At 34.7% G+C, this 16,029-nt stretch overlaps 2 protein-coding genes across 5 annotated transcripts in view; both read left to right on the top strand.

Moving 5' to 3' along the window:
• The window catches only part of LOC107716130 (probable cation-transporting ATPase 13A2), an 18,838-nt gene extending 7,387 nt beyond the window's left edge, over window positions 1–11,451 (top strand). For 3 of the 4 annotated variants that reach the window (XM_016522468.1, XM_016522470.1, XM_016522472.1), the window contains 16 exons: window positions 1,730–1,776; window positions 1,981–2,169; window positions 3,304–3,510; window positions 4,012–4,119; window positions 4,546–4,702; window positions 4,833–4,944; window positions 6,201–6,325; window positions 6,515–6,699; window positions 6,831–6,923; window positions 7,039–7,118; window positions 7,334–7,486; window positions 8,545–8,641; window positions 8,764–8,987; window positions 9,817–9,968; window positions 10,436–10,608; window positions 10,692–11,450. In XM_016522468.1, coding sequence (XP_016377954.1) covers window positions 1,730–1,776; window positions 1,981–2,169; window positions 3,304–3,510; window positions 4,012–4,119; window positions 4,546–4,702; window positions 4,833–4,944; window positions 6,201–6,325; window positions 6,515–6,699; window positions 6,831–6,923; window positions 7,039–7,118; window positions 7,334–7,486; window positions 8,545–8,641; window positions 8,764–8,987; window positions 9,817–9,968; window positions 10,436–10,608; window positions 10,692–10,859 — 2,270 coding nt within the window. In that variant the 3' untranslated portion in view covers window positions 10,860–11,450. Of the gene's footprint in view, window positions 1–1,729; window positions 1,777–1,980; window positions 2,170–3,303; window positions 3,511–4,011; window positions 4,120–4,545; window positions 4,703–4,832; window positions 4,945–6,200; window positions 6,326–6,514; window positions 6,700–6,830; window positions 6,924–7,038; window positions 7,119–7,333; window positions 7,487–8,544; window positions 8,642–8,763; window positions 8,988–9,816; window positions 9,969–10,435; window positions 10,609–10,691 lie in introns of all 4 variants that reach the window. The other variant, XM_016522471.1, reaches the window with a different exon arrangement.
• A 1,584-nt stretch (window positions 11,452–13,035) lies between these two features.
• On the top strand, window positions 13,036–15,730 carry LOC107716086 (probable cation-transporting ATPase 13A2). The gene is made up of 5 exons (XM_016522408.1): window positions 13,036–13,118; window positions 13,241–13,464; window positions 14,294–14,445; window positions 14,913–15,085; window positions 15,169–15,730. Exons 1-5 carry the CDS (start codon window positions 13,068–13,070, stop codon window positions 15,334–15,336), a joined length of 768 nt encoding a protein of 255 aa, XP_016377894.1. The 5' UTR covers window positions 13,036–13,067; the 3' UTR covers window positions 15,337–15,730.
• The last annotated feature ends 299 nt before the right edge of the window (window positions 15,731–16,029 follow it).

Below are 16,029 nucleotides of genomic sequence, written 5' to 3'. Positions count from 1 at the left end.
TTTTATTATATATACAGTGGGTACGGAAAGTATTCAGACCCCCTTACATTTTTCACTCTTTGTTATATTGCAGCCATTTGCTAAAATCATTTGTTAATTTTTTTTCCTCATTAATGTACACACAGCATCCCATATTGACAGAAAAACACAGAATTGTTGACATTTTTGCAGATTTATTAAAAAAGAAAAACTGAAATATCATATGGTCCTAAGTATTCAGACCCTTTGCTCAGTATTTAGTAGAAGCATCCTTTTGATCTAATACAGCCATGAGTCTTTTTGGGAAAGATGCAACAAGTTTTTCACACCTGGATTTGGGGATCCTCTGCCATTCCTCCTTGCAGATCCTCTCCAGTTCTGTCAGGTTGGATGGTAAACGTTGGTGGACAGCCATTTTTAGGTCTCTCCAGAGATGCTCAATTGGGTTTAAGTCAGGGCTCTGGCTGGGCCATTCAAGAACAGTCACAGAGTTGTTGTGAAGCCACTCCTTCGTTATTTTAGCTGTGTGCTTAGGGTCATTGTCTTGTTGGAAGGTAAACCTTCGGCCCAGTCTGAGGTCCTGAGCACTCTGGAGAAGGTTTTCGTCCAGGATATCCCTGTACTTGGCCGCATTCATCTTTCCCTCGATTGCAACCAGTCGTCCTGTCCCTGCAGCTGAAAAACACCCCCACAGCATGATGCTGCCACCACCATGCTTCACTGTTGGGACTGTATTGGACAGGTGATGAGCAGTGCCTGGTTTTCTCCACACATACTGCTTAGAATTAAGGCCAAAAAGTTCTATCTTGGTCTCATCAGACCAGAGGATCTTATTTCTCACCATCTTGGAGTCCTTCGGGTGTTTTTTAGCAAACTCCATGCGGGTTTTCATGTGTCTTGCACTGAGGAGAGGCTTCCGTCGGGCCACTCTGCCATAAAGCCCCGACTGGTGGAGGGCTGCAGTGATGGTTGAGTTTCTACAACTTTCTCCCATCTCCCGACTGCATCTCTGGAGCTCAGCCACAGTGATCTTTGGGTTCTTCTTTACCTCTCTCACCAAGGCTCTTCTCCCCCGATAGCTCAGTTTGGCCGGATGGCCAGCTCTAGGAAGGGTTCTGGTCGTCCCAAATGTCTTCCATTTAAGGATTATGGAGGCCACTGTGCTCTTAGGAACCTTAAGTGCAGCAGAATTTTTTTTTGTAACCTTGGCCAGATCTGTGTCTTGCCACAATTCTGTCTCTGAGCTCTTCAGGCAGTTCCTTTGACCTCATGATTCTCATTTGCTCTGACATGCATTGTGAGCTGTAAGGTCTTATATAGATAGGTGTGTGGCTTTCCTAATCAAGTTCAATCAGTATAATCAAACACAGCTGGACTCAAATGGTGTAGAACCATCTCAAGGATGATCAGAAGGAATGGACAGCACCTGAGTTAAATATTTGAGTGTCACAGCAAAGGGTCTGAATACTTTGGACCATGTGATATTTCAGTTTTTCTTTTTTAATAAATCTGCAAAAATGTCAACAATTCTGTGTTTTTCTGTCAATATGGGGTGCTGTGTGTACATTAATGAGGAAAAAAAATTAACTTAAATGATTTTAGCAAATGGCTGCAATATAACAAAGAGTGAAAAACTGAAGGGGGTCTGAATACTTTCCGTACCCACTGTATATGAAATAATGACATTTGTTTCTTTTAGTCTCATAATGCAGAATATGGGCCTTCATTGATGTGAATGTCTGTATTTCAGCTCTGGTCGGCACTATTTATAGCATTGTGATACTTTCAAAGAGCAATGTAAGTATTTTTAAGCTAATATCTTACCTTTTTTTTTTTTAATAATTCTTTGTTTTTTTCCCTCTGATGTTAGTCAAGGTTTCTTTCACTACAGCAATTTGGATTTAGATGCTTTCATCCTCAATAAAAAGCTGTTGAATTATTAACAAATCATTACACTTTAGATTCTTTTTAATTTCTTTGTGTTTCCACTTCTGTCATCAGACAACCTGGCAACAGCTAGTCATCCGATCTCTGGATATTGTGACAATAATAGTTCCACCTGCTCTTCCGGCTGCTATGACTACAGCCACTATCTATGCCCAGAGTCGGCTGAAGCATCATGGGGTGTTCTGCATCAGCCCACCTCGCATTAATATCTGCGGCAAGATATCACTTTTCTGTTTTGATAAGGTGAGAGAACAAGGTTTCGGGAGATCCTTTGATGGGAACAATCTTTATTGTTTCATTAAAAATGCTGTGATGATTCATATCTTGAAGATGGATAGTTAAACTCAGGTATATTAAGATTAAACTTATAATTTGTATATAACTTTAAACTAATCTTATATTTGTCTATTCAAAGCCTAAGCCTCAGGTTGTTAAAATAAACTTTGTTTGATTACTCAGTGCATATGTTCTGTTTGTGTAATGATTACATCATCAGTGCCCTGGGCTAGACCAATAGACAACTTATTTCCTTTACTGCCAGTTTGTGACTCCCCATGCTACTTCCTTTTACACATAATCTAGTTAACATGGATAGGTTTATTGACTAGATTATTAACCTTGGATTGCTTGCATTATGAAATCAATTATAAATGTCAGATTCTCTTTTCTTCCATAATCTATAAGTACATATATTTAAATTTTATTTTTTATAAATTATGATTATTATTTGTTGCTAAATATTTTTTCTATAATTCTCCATCCATATTAATTTCGCACTGCACAATATTGGTTCTAGTGAACAAAAACATTATGCAAATAATTTAAAATGACTAAATCTTTTAAAATAAACTATACTCACTAAGAAGTTCATATTTTATGGTAGGTAAAATGTAATTAAAATTAATAAAAAAAGGGTGGTTTTCCAAAGCAAAAATGTTTACACCCTTTCCACCAAGAAAAAAAAAAAGATTTTTTAAATTCTGAAGTCATCCCTTTGTTATTAACCATATTATTGCCGTCTTGCATGCAGCATGTGCTTTCAAAGCGAAGAAAATGGGTTTGTTAGAGGTTGCATTGTGCAACAGAGGGTTAGCCATGACCGATAAAGATCTCTGCTGCTGTCTTGCTAAATATCAAGATCCTATCAAGTGAACGAGAACTCCCTATATGTGCTCCAGTCAAACATCCTCATCACACTGTATATATATATATTTTGTGTCAACGACGACTGCTCAAGTCATTTGTTTATAAAGGTGTTTCTGTTGATCTTACAGTGTTTTTTTAATGGCATTTTAAAATTAAGTTAGACAGTCAGACAAAAGATGGCAAAGTTTCTATGTATTGTAATTAAAAACTGATTGAATGTGATCGTTTCAGACTGGAACTCTTACGGAGGAGGGTCTGGATGTGTGGGGCGTAATGGAAGTGAGTGGAGCAGTATTTGGTGAGCTGGTCCCTGACCCTCTCTTTCTTCCTCCTGGACTGATGCTCTCTGCGCTTGCCTCCTGCCATTCTTTGGCTTTGCTGGGGGGTCAAGCTCTCGGAGACCCACTAGAGCTCAAAATGATAGAATCCACTGGATGGGTAATGACTGGTTTCTCAGAGTGTTTCATGTTTTTAAAGAGATAGTTCAGCCAAAAATGTAAATTCTTTCATTATCTACTCATCTTCATGTCCTTCCAAACCAATAAAACTTAATTTCTTCTGTGGAACATAAAAGAAGATATTCTGAGAAATATCTGTGTTTTTTGTCCGTACAATGGACGTCAATGGTAACTTGCTGTTCAGAATGAGAGATTGAGCAGAATGTTCAAGCTGCTCTTTCCAATACATTGAAAGTGAACAGTGACCAAAGGCTGTCAAACTTCAAAAGTGACAAAAAACAGCATAAAGGTAACTTCTCCTTTTGGGTTCCACTGAACAAATAAAGTTATATGGGTTTGGAACAACATGATGGATATTAAATAATTTTAGCGATTTGCATCTCATTTCTTTAAGTCTTGTACATATGACAGATATATGAATCGGTGTTTTGTTTAATTGATTTTTTGGCAACTTTGATGTCATCTTGCATGCAAATGACAGGAACTGACTGAGCCGGAGAATGAGATGGGACTTGATTCTGAATTTGGCAAACACAGAGTACTAGCAGTGATGAGACCTCCTGCATCTGAGCACCTGTCACAAGGAAATGTAAGTTGATTCATATACAGAACAAGAAAATGGTCATTGGGTGTGAAAACACAAGGAAATGACTTGAACCTTTGGGGCTTGATTATGAATTAAGTGGATCGTTCACCCAAAAATGAAAATCATTTACTCACATTCATGTTGTTCCAAACCTGAGTGACTTTCTCTCTTCTGTAGAACACAAAAGAAGATATTTTGAAAAAAATGTTTTAACTTTTTTGTCCATACAATTCAAAGTCAATGGTGTCTAGTGCTGTTTGGACTCCAACGTTCTTCAAAATATCTTTTGTGTTTTACAGAAGAAAGAAAGTCTACAGGTTTGGAACGACCTGTGGATGATGGTAATTTTTGGTTGAACTCTTCATCCCAGACACTGGATAAGGATAATGTTTTAATCCTGATTTTCCTGTCCTCTGATGTGTTTTTCAGTCCGTCAGTCAGCCAGTGGCAATCATACGGCGATTCCCATTCTCCTCTTCTTTGCAAAGGATGAGCGTGGTGACCGTTGGTCTAGGTGGAGCTTCTCCTGTCGCATTCCTTAAAGGAGCACCTGAAATGGTTGCCAGCTTCTGCCTTAGAGAAAGTGGTGAGGACCTGACTCTTAAAACTTGTCCTGGTTCTTATCACCCTGAGAAGAACGAGCAGGAGTATATGGAACACTGCCTATTTATTTTTGCACTCCGTGTTGTTCTGTCTTTGTGCTCTCTTTGTTACAGTGCCTTCTCATTTTTCACCCACTCTCCGGGAGTATGCAAGCCAGGGCTTCAGAGTCCTTGGATTTGCCTACAAGCACCTCACTAAGGAGACCAACCTAAGCACTGTTGAAAGGTCAACTGCTTTGTTTTAATACCATTCAAAGATTTAGGGTTGGTAAGATTTGTTAAAGGGGTCATATGATGCGATTTCAAGTTTTCCTTTCTCTTTGGAGTGTTACAAGCTGATTGTGCATAGATAAGATCCCTGAAGTTGCAAAGAGTAAAGTCTCAAAACCAAAGAGATATTCTTTATCAAAGTTAAGACTCTGCCACGCCCCCCTAAAACGGCTCATTCTAACACGCCCCCACATATCTACCACACTATATGGAAATATTTGCATAATGCCACCCAAATGTTCACGCAAAGAAAGAAGGCGTGGTTTCAGTAACCGCAGTTAGTGTTGAAGCAGCCATGTCAGGGAGACGCTGTGTGTTTCAGTGCGAAAGCAAAAGCACTTTATTTGGATCACTTACAACAGAACAGCAATGCATTTTATGGACGACCGTTTCGTGAACCTAGGAGAAGAGGTAATTCTGACTTTGCTATGACAATCTGGCACTTCTGAATCAGCTACTGTAAGTATGTAAGGAGGGGGCTTTGTAGAAAACGAAGCGTTTGAGAGAGGCGGGGCATAGAGGACCTACAATAATGTACAGTATTTGAAAAATAATGTGTTTTTTGAACATTAAAGCATGTCAACATATTCTGTTACACCAAATACACCAAATAATGATCTTTAAAAAAGCATCATATGACCCCTTTAATGTTTTTGAAAAAAAGTCTCTTATGCTCAGCAAGGCTGCATTTGTTTGAACAAAAATACAGTAAACACATTGTGAAATATTATTACTATTTAAAATAGCTATTTTCTATTTTAGTATATTTTAAAATGTGATTTATTCCTGTGATGACAGCTGTATTTTCAGCAGCTTTTACTTCAGTCCTAAGTGTCACATGATTCTTCAGAAATCATTCTAATACGCTGATTTGGTTCTCAAGAAACATTTCAGTATGAATAAAAAGTTTTTAAAGCATTTATTTGAATTTTTTGAATAAAAGTATTAATTTCTTTAAAGAAATTGTACTGACCCCAAACTTTTGAATGGTAGTGCGTTTAATTATTAATTAATTAATTAATTATTATTATAATTATTAATAAGATTTTTTTTATTTAATGCATCCTTGTTGAATAAAAGTATTAATTTTGTTAAAAAATTCCCACTGACCCCAAACCCCAAACAAAGTTCTTTCATCAAATATGATAGATATTTCAAAATAGACAGATTCATGCCTGCTGCCTCATGTTTACAGTAAATGTTTGCTTGTAGGGTGAAGGTGGAGAAAGACATGAACTTCCTGGGTCTGTTGGTAATGAAGAACCAGGTGAAGCCAGAGAGTGCAGAAGTCATTCGCACACTTAAATTGGCACAATTACGGCCTGTTATGGTTACAGGTATGTCCAAAAATAACAAACGTAAAAAAAAAACCTTATAGTGTGTGTTTAAAATTGTCTGGCCTAGTTGAATTGTCACTAAACATTCAGATTATTGTTTTTGTTGGCCTCTCTCCTAACTTTATAGACACGAAAAAAAAATGTGTTAGTGAAAATGATTTGTCACATGTTTTTTTTTTGCTCTGTCAGGTGACAATATTCTCACTGCTGTGAATGTAGCAGGTGCATGTGGAATGGTGCAGTCACATGAGAAGGTTATTTTTGTTCATGCATCGCCCCCTACTGCCAGTTCAATGGCCTCACTGCAGTTTCATCAAGGAGATGGTGCAGTAGCCACCATTAATACTCAGGAGACTATTGATATTCCAGCACAGGTTTGCTTATTTGACCTTTTAAGTGCTTTACAGATGTAACCACTGACCCATCACGTAGTAATGTCTTATACAGAGTTTTTATTCATTCAGAACAGCAAGGAGATTAATATGTCTTCTTCCTGTACCATAAGGGTCTCTACCAGAATGGTGCCGGATATCATTTGGCTATAAATGGAATGTCCTTTGCGGCACTTTGTGATCATTTCCCTGAATATCTGCCCAAGGTAACTTAGATAAAATTTTAGGAATATTGATCCATTCCAGTTTTAGACTGGTGGCACCAGAGTTTTCAAATGCATTTTCTGGAGATTAACAGTGCTCATTGTTTTTGTGTTACAGATTCTGATGAGGGGAACAGTGTACGCCCGCATGATCCCAGAACAGAAAACCCAGCTGGTAAAAGCACTGCAGAAACTCAAGTGAGTCCAGTATTTAAAAATGTGTGGTTAAATGGCTCTAAAAGAGCAGTAGCGCCTATTGCTTAAGAATCATATATATATAAATGACAGCCAAAAATGTAGGATGATAAAATATCATTAATAAATAACCAATGAATAAAGTAATCTTGTTGGAATTTGTTAGCAGGGCTTTGTAAAACTGAAAATAACACCCATATCTTCTGACTCACATGCAGTTACAGGGTGGGCATGTGTGGTGATGGAGCCAATGACTGTGGAGCATTGAGGGCTGCAGATGTCGGTGTGTCATTGTCTGAGGCTGAGGCCTCTGTGGCATCTCCCTTCACATCCAAGTCTGACAACATTAGCTGCGTCCCTCTACTCATCAAGTAAATAACACACTTTTACCATTCTTATGCATGGATTTTATCCATAAATTGGACAATAATTGGCTTAATGTATTATAATAGGATAAATATTTGTATTAACCATATATAATTTAATCAATATATATGTATTTTATTTAGTGCTGGGCAACGATTAATCGCATCCAAAATAAACGTTTTTGTTTACATAATATATGTGTGTGTACTGTATATATTTATTATGCATGTATATATTTAAGAAAAATATATTATGTTTATATATTAAATATATTTATATATAATATAAATTATATGAATATAAATATATACATGTAAATATTTTCAAAATATATACTGTATGTGTGTGTATTTATATATACATAATAAATATACACAGTACACACAAATATATCATGTAAAAAAACTTTTATTTTGGATGCAATTAATCATTGCCCAGCACTAATTTTATTTTTATTTATTACAGTTTGTTGTTGTTAATTACTTTTAATGAACTATTATTGTTATTATTATTAATAGTAGTAATAATAAATTGTTTATTGAATATTGTGTCCTTGACCTAAGTTATTATAATAATATCAATATATAATGAAGCCATTTATATTGCTGTTTTATAATATTATATACCTTTAAATTATTATATTATATACAATTAATAATAATAACAATAACATTAATACAATTAAACAATAACTATTTTTTTTAATTGGATATTGTATTCTTGACTTAAGTTATTATTATAACTTTAATATATAATAGACATTTATATGCATTGATATAATAATAATAATAATAATATTTTATTGTTTTTATTATTAATAATAACAATGATAATGATGATATTACTTTTAATAAATAATTAATAATAATAGTAATAGTAGTCTTTTTAATTGGATATTGTATTCTTGACTCAAGTTGTTATAATAATATCAATGTATAATATGTATAATGATGTTATTTATTAGTATTTATATTTATTTATAATTATAATAATAATAAAATTACGATGGTGATGATTATTACTATTATTATTATATAACAAAATCCAATGTCTCGTTAAACAGGGAAGGCCGGTGTTCACTGGTGACATCATTCAGTCTTTTCAAGTACATGGCCTTGTACAGTCTGATCCAGTTTGCCTCTGTACTTATTCTCTACACTGTGAGTGTTTGCCTGTCCATTTTACTTTTTTTTTTTATCAGCTAAAATCAATATCCAAATATACAATTATGTAATTAGGGCATTTTAACAATAATGTTTGTGAATTATTTAATCTATTGTAGGAGAAAACAAACTTGGGCGACTTGCAGTTCCTCTTCTTTGATTTAGTTTTGGTGACCGTTTTGGCTATAGTGATGGGACGGGGAGGTCCCAGCGATGAGCTCCATCCCCAGCGACCCGCTGCCAGTCTTCTGTCTCTGCCAATCCTGTCTAGTTTACTGGTGCACACTGTGCTGCTGATCCTAGCCCAGGTGTCTGCCCTGCTTATCACTGTGTCACAAGACTGGTAAGCAGCTAACTAGTGTTAATTCTGTCAGCCATTTTTCATTTAGTCTTAGTCTTTTAAATTAGTCTTAGTCCTGTGTCAAATGTACTTTTTAGTTATTATCATATTAAGTCAATCTTGTCCTGTTTTAGTCGAATAAATATCTGAGCATTTTAGTCTAGTTTTAGTCAGTGAAAACTTCACTGTCATGCTGTCTTCGTCATGCTGTATAATGGTTAAACTGATAAAAAAAATATTTTGCTCAAAATTATAATCGCAATGATTTTTGTCATTTGAGAAATACATTTTTACATTTCAGGTATTGCACTTTCACCAGTAAGCACAAACCAACAGAATGTGAACTCGTATACATGGTTTATTTTACCTCATCTAGTGTACTGATTTATTATAGGCTATTTAATATATAAATCAACATCAAAGACTTAGATATTTATAGGCTATTTAATATATAAATGAATATCAAAGACTTAGATATGCACTCTCTCTTTCTACATTATGAAAACCGGTAAAAACAAACAAAAAATATTATAACCACACACCTGAAAGCTCACGTAGTAGAGGCACGTACAGCAGTCCACAATAATATTTTGTCTGCTTTTTTTCTATGAAAATAAAAAGAGATTTTTGTGTCGTCTTTTATCGTCAACAATGTTCCATGTTGATACAGTCATCATCGCCTCGTTTTAGTCAGGGGAAAAAAGCTTGTTGACGAACAATTTTCGTCATAGTTTTCATTAACGAAATTAACACTACAACACTTACATTTTAGGTGACATTAAAAATCTTTGCAGCTTCAACTGTTGTTTTATAACTCTGTGACTGTTTTCAGGTATGTGCCTCTAAATTCGACTGTGACGGGGGCTGCAAACTTGCCAAACATGGAGGACACAAGCATATTTGCCTTATCGGGATTCCAATATATCATCATGTCTATTGTGATAACCAAAGGATATCCTTACAAAAAACCACTGTATTACAATTGTGAGAATTTAAACTTTGACCTTGTTGTGCACAATTAGACCTGTTCAATGCCGCAAACATGAGCTTGTTTTACAGACAATGCATTGAAAATTCACCGTAAACCTATGAAGCAACATAACATAATGGAGTAAACAAATAACAGTTTGTTTTAAAAAGTTTCTATTCAGTAAATCTGACTGAATCCAGATGATTTGAGCGATTTATAGCGTCACTTTGAGGTTTGAGTTCCATTTTATGTTGACTAATTACCATTTAGATGTAAATGTGTTTCCCCTTGTTATATTTATATTTCACGTTGATCACTTTATAATAATATTATATAAAGAGGTATAGAATAAGTAATAATTTTCAATCTCTCAGTCCTGATAGCCATTTTTTATCATTATAGTGATTATTAAAGTAAATACTCACTGTGGCTGTGTCTAATATTTATGTTTAGCTTTTTTAATGTTTTTTGTTTCTCTTAGTTTTGTTTGTAGGCGCACTGCTGGTTTTCTTTGCACTTATGAGCTGGCTGGTTCTTTTCCGTCACACCATCATCCATCAACTGCTGCAGCTCTGTGACATCAATGATATGAACTATAAACTACTGCTGGTGGCTGTAGCTGCACTCAACTTCTTCATATGCTACTTGCTTGAGGTAAAGATAAATATACGTATTACCACATGGCATCTGAAACATGCTGCCAATATCAGTAATTGCAAAATAATTTTTCTTCTCAGATTCTTATTGACCGAGGTGCCCTGAACTGCCTTCACAACCTCAGAGGAAAACGCGAGTCCAAAAAGCAGTACAAACGTCTGGATGCCCATCTTGCAGGAACACCCTCATGGCCGCCCCTGAACCAGCCCTTGTTCCCAACACAGTGCTCCGTCATCGGTGTTAGCTAACACCTACCTCCTGCTTTAGAATTTCAACTCTCCCCAAGGACATATCCAGGGTTGCCAAAGATCTGATACCACCTCTCAGTGCACTAGTGAGGTATGCGTACCAGGTGTCGTCCTTGTCTGCCTATTATATATGGCACAAAACATATCATACAGCAACAAGTATGGACTGTTAGTAATAGTGTTTCTAATACAAAACATAACTGAAGAATAAAAAACTTTAAGTATTTTGAAAGGGTGTTCTGGTTGATTAAGAAAAAGGGTGGAAACATATTTCCCCAGAATATGTAATATATTTACCAAAAAATGTTATATTCAACAAAAATAAAAAATAGAGGGTATATTGCCTTGAGAAGTGCTTGATTCAGTTACTAGCATAAATACAAAATACTGAGTATTTCTAAACTTGTATGTTCTTTTCCCCAAGTTATTTTATTGACAAGATAATGCATACATGCTACCTACTTTATTCTCTGTGGCCTCTATGACCCTTAATTAAAGGCACAATGAAAAGAAAGTAGCAACAGATGTTTTCTTCCATATTGTAACATATATCCAAGTAAAATAGATTATTGAAAAAGAAAAAAATTAGAGCAGGGAAATCAGGGTATCTTCCGTCAAATCGGTTTTTAATTTAATATTGAAATCTGAAAAATCATTTTTCATCAAACATTTTTCGTTTTTCATTTGTTCAAACAAAACGAAAAATCAAGAATTCGGCTTCATTTATTGTTTTTACGTTCAGGGATAGAAAACGAATAAGCAACTTGAATTTTCGATCTCTACTTGTGGGCGGGAATGACACACCTCTCTCTACTGATTGGTCAACCAAACATTACAACATAATAATAGTCCTTAAAAAACATAATAAGTGTCATCTATGGATTCTTAACATGTTTATTTCTACTACATTTGTTTCTCTTTCTCTTCATCAAACAGCCAGATTAACGAATGGCTTGACACGAACCGTACCGAAGCAGAGCCTAGACAGAGCTTTCTTTTGTGTAGGCATAAATTCTGCAACCTACCCGTGAAATATTAGTTTGTCATAAATATTAATTTACTTCGCACCTGCACTCACAACTACCTACTAGCCTACATCTTTGTCACACTGCCTGATTTATTATAGCTAACCACCTATTAAAATCTGTGTGGCAAAGCTGCACGATGCACTGCAGCGTGGGGATAATGTATTTTAGACAAGCGCAGACCACTATTAATTTATGTGAACAAAGGTAGTTTTAGACAATAAACTGAGTTTATATAATTAATATTTAGTATTGGCTAGCTAACAGGCGCCGAGTGCTGCCAATCACAACACACACTGGCCCAGCTAACCAATCACAGCACATTTCGTATTTCAGAAGGCGGGCCTTCATTTGATACAGGAACTATTCGAGCCGTTCATGCCAGACTGGGGAGAGAGGTGTTGTAATAATGTAAAATATGTGAAAAATACTGTGTTTTTCGAACAACCTAGTATGAGAGCCTGTTCTAGTACACCCCAAAACAAAATCAAGACTTTGTAAAAGAGCATAATAGGACCCCTTTAAGGTATTATAATAGGATCAATATCTGTATTTTATCAATATATAATTTAATCAATATATATGTATTTTGTTTTTATTTATTATAATTTGTTGTTGTTAATTACATTTAATAAACTGTTGTTATGATTGTGATTATTATTATTGTTGTTATTGTGAATAATTTATTACAACAATCATTACTGTTATTATTTTTATTATTAATAATGATGATGATGATGATGATTAGTTTTAATAAACAACAATAATAATTTATTTAATTGGATATTGTATTCTTGACTTAAGTTATTATTATAACTTTAATATATAATAGACATTTATATGCATTGATATAATAATAATAATAATAATATTTTATTGTTTTTATTATTAATAATAACAATGATAATGATGATATTACTTTTAATAAATAATTAATAATAATAGTAATAGTAGTCTTTTTAATTGGATATTGTATTCTTGACTCAAGTTGTTATAATAATATCAATGTATAATATGTATAATGATGTTATTTATTAGTATTTATATTTATTTATAATTATAATAATAATAAAATTACGATGGTGATGATTATTACTATTATTATTATATAACAAAATCCAATGTCTCGTTAAACAGGGAAGGCCGGTGTTCACTGGTGACATCATTCAGTCTTTTCAAGTACATGGCTTTGTACAGTCTGATCCAGTTTGCCTCTGTACTTATTCTCTACACTGTGAGTGTTTGCCTGTCCATTTTACTTTTTTTTTTTATCAGCTAAAATCAATATCCAAATATACAATTATGTAATTAGGGCATTTTAACAATAATGTTTGTGAATTATTTAATCTATTGTAGGAGAAAACAAACTTGGGCGACTTGCAGTTCCTCTTTTTTGATTTAGTTTTGGTGACCGTTTTGGCTATAGTGATGGGACGGGGAGGTCCCAGCGATGAGCTCCATCCCCAGCGACCCGCTGCCAGTCTTCTGTCTCTGCCAATCCTGTCTAGTTTACTGGTGCACACTGTGCTGCTGATCCTAGCCCAGGTGTCTGCCCTGCTTATCACTGTGTCACAAGACTGGTAAGCAGCTAACTAGTGTTAATTCTGTCAGCCATTTTTCATTTAGTCTTAGTCTTTTAAATTAGTCTTAGTCCTGTGTCAAATGTACTTTTTAGTTATTATCATATTAAGTCAATCTTGTCCTGTTTTAGTCGAATAAATATCTGAGCATTTTAGTCTAGTTTTAGTCAGTGAAAACTTCACTGTCATGCTGTCTTCGTCATGCTGTATAATGGTTAAACTGATAAAAAAAATATTTTGCTCAAAATTATAATCGCAATGATTTTTGTCATTTGAGAAATACATTTTTACATTTCAGGTATTGCACTTTCACCAGTAAGCACAAACCAACAGAATGTGAACTCGTATACATGGTTTATTTTACCTCATCTAGTGTACTGATTTATTATAGGCTATTTAATATATAAATCAACATCAAAGACTTAGATATTTATAGGCTATTTAATATATAAATGAATATCAAAGACTTAGATATGCACTCTCTCTTTCTACATTATGAAAACCGGTAAAAACAAACAAAAAATATTATAACCACACACCTGAAAGCTCACGTAGTAGAGGCACGTACAGCAGTCCACAATAATATTTTGTCTGCTTTTTTTCTATGAAAATAAAAAGAGATTTTTGTGTCGTCTTTTATCGTCAACAATGTTCCATGTTGATACAGTCATCATCGCCTCGTTTTAGTCAGGGGAAAAAAGCTTGTTGACGAACAATTTTCGTCATAGTTTTCATTAACGAAATTAACACTACAACACTTACATTTTAGGTGACATTAAAAATCTTTGCAGCTTCAACTGTTGTTTTATAACTCTGTGACTGTTTTCAGGTATGTGCCTCTAAATTCGACTGTGACGGGGGCTGCAAACTTGCCAAACATGGAGGACACAAGCATATTTGCCTTATCGGGATTCCAATATATCATCATGTCTATTGTGATAACCAAAGGATATCCTTACAAAAAACCACTGTATTACAATTGTGAGAATTTAAACTTTGACCTTGTTGTGCACAATTAGACCTGTTCAATGCCGCAAACATGAGCTTGTTTTACAGACAATGCATTGAAAATTCACCGTAAACCTATGAAGCAACATAACATAATGGAGTAAACAAATAACAGTTTGTTTTAAAAAGTTTCTATTCAGTAAATCTGACTGAATCCAGATGATTTGAGCGATTTATAGCGTCACTTTGAGGTTTGAGTTCCATTTTATGTTGACTAATTACCATTTAGATGTAAATGTGTTTCCCCTTGTTATATTTATATTTCACGTTGATCACTTTATAATAATATTATATAAAGAGGTATAGAATAAGTAATAATTTTCAATCTCTCAGTCCTGATAGCCATTTTTTATCATTATAGTGATTATTAAAGTAAATACTCACTGTGGCTGTGTCTAATATTTATGTTTAGCTTTTTTAATGTTTTTTGTTTCTCTTAGTTTTGTTTGTAGGCGCACTGCTGGTTTTCTTTGCACTTATGAGCTGGCTGGTTCTTTTCCGTCACACCATCATCCATCAACTGCTGCAGCTCTGTGACATCAATGATATGAACTATAAACTACTGCTGGTGGCTGTAGCTGCACTCAACTTCTTCATATGCTACTTGCTTGAGGTAAAGATAAATATACGTATTACCACATGGCATCTGAAACATGCTGCCAATATCAGTAATTGCAAAATAATTTTTCTTCTCAGATTCTTATTGACCGAGGTGCCCTGAACTGCCTTCACAACCTCAGAGGAAAACGCGAGTCCAAAAAGCAGTACAAACGTCTGGATGCCCATCTTGCAGGAACACCCTCATGGCCGCCCCTGAACCAGCCCTTGTTCCCAACACAGTGCTCCGTCATCGGTGTTAGCTAACACCTACCTCCTGCTTTAGAATTTCAACTCTCCCCAAGGACATATCCAGGGTTGCCAAAGATCTGATACCACCTCTCAGTGCACTAGTGAGGTATGCGTACCAGGTGTCGTCCTTGTCTGCCTATTATATATGGCACAAAACATATCATACAGCAACAAGTATGGACTGTTAGTAATAGTGTTTCTAATACAAAACATAACTGAAGAATAAAAAACTTTAAGTATTTTGAAAGGGTGTTCTGGTTGATTAAGAAAAAGGGTGGAAACATATTTCCCCAGAATATGTAATATATTTACCAAAAAATGTTATATTCAACAAAAATAAAAAATAGAGGGTATATTGCCTTGAGAAGTGCTTGATTCAGTTACTAGCATAAATACAAAATACTGAGTATTTCTAAACTTTTTCCCCAAGTTCCCCAAGTTATTTTATTGACAAGATAATGCATACATGCTACCTACTTTATTCTCTGTGACCCTTAATTCCCTTAATTAAAGGCACAATGAAAAGAAAGTAGCAACAGATGTTTTCTTCCATATTGTAACATATATCCAAGTAAAATAGATTATTGAAAAAGAAAAAAATTAGAGCAGGGAAATCAGGGTATCTTCCGTCAAATCGGTTTTTAATTTAATATTGAAATCTGAAAAATCATTTTTCATCAAACATTTTTCGTTTTTCATTTGTTCAAA

This window comes from Sinocyclocheilus rhinocerous, unplaced genomic scaffold, assembly GCF_001515625.1.
Source record: "Sinocyclocheilus rhinocerous isolate Xijiao unplaced genomic scaffold, SAMN03320098_v1.1 scaffold148, whole genome shotgun sequence".
NCBI classification, from domain to species: Eukaryota; Metazoa; Chordata; class Actinopteri; order Cypriniformes; family Cyprinidae; genus Sinocyclocheilus; species Sinocyclocheilus rhinocerous.
The sequence above is the reverse complement of the archived record's forward strand: the minus strand, read 5'-3'. Positions and strand labels throughout refer to the sequence as shown.

Bases quoted from the DNA above. Each gene is read 5' to 3' on its own strand.
- LOC107716086 (XM_016522408.1), top strand. From the start codon at position 13,068: ATGGCTTTGTACAGTCTGATCCAGTTTGCCTCTGTACTTATTCTCTAC. The intron at 13,119-13,240 runs GTGAGTGTTTGC...AATCTATTGTAG, and splicing joins CTGTACTTATTCTCTACACT to GAGAAAACAAACTTGGGCGA. The intron at 14,446-14,912 runs GTGAGAATTTAA...TGTTTCTCTTAG, and splicing joins AAAACCACTGTATTACAATT to TTTTGTTTGTAGGCGCACTG.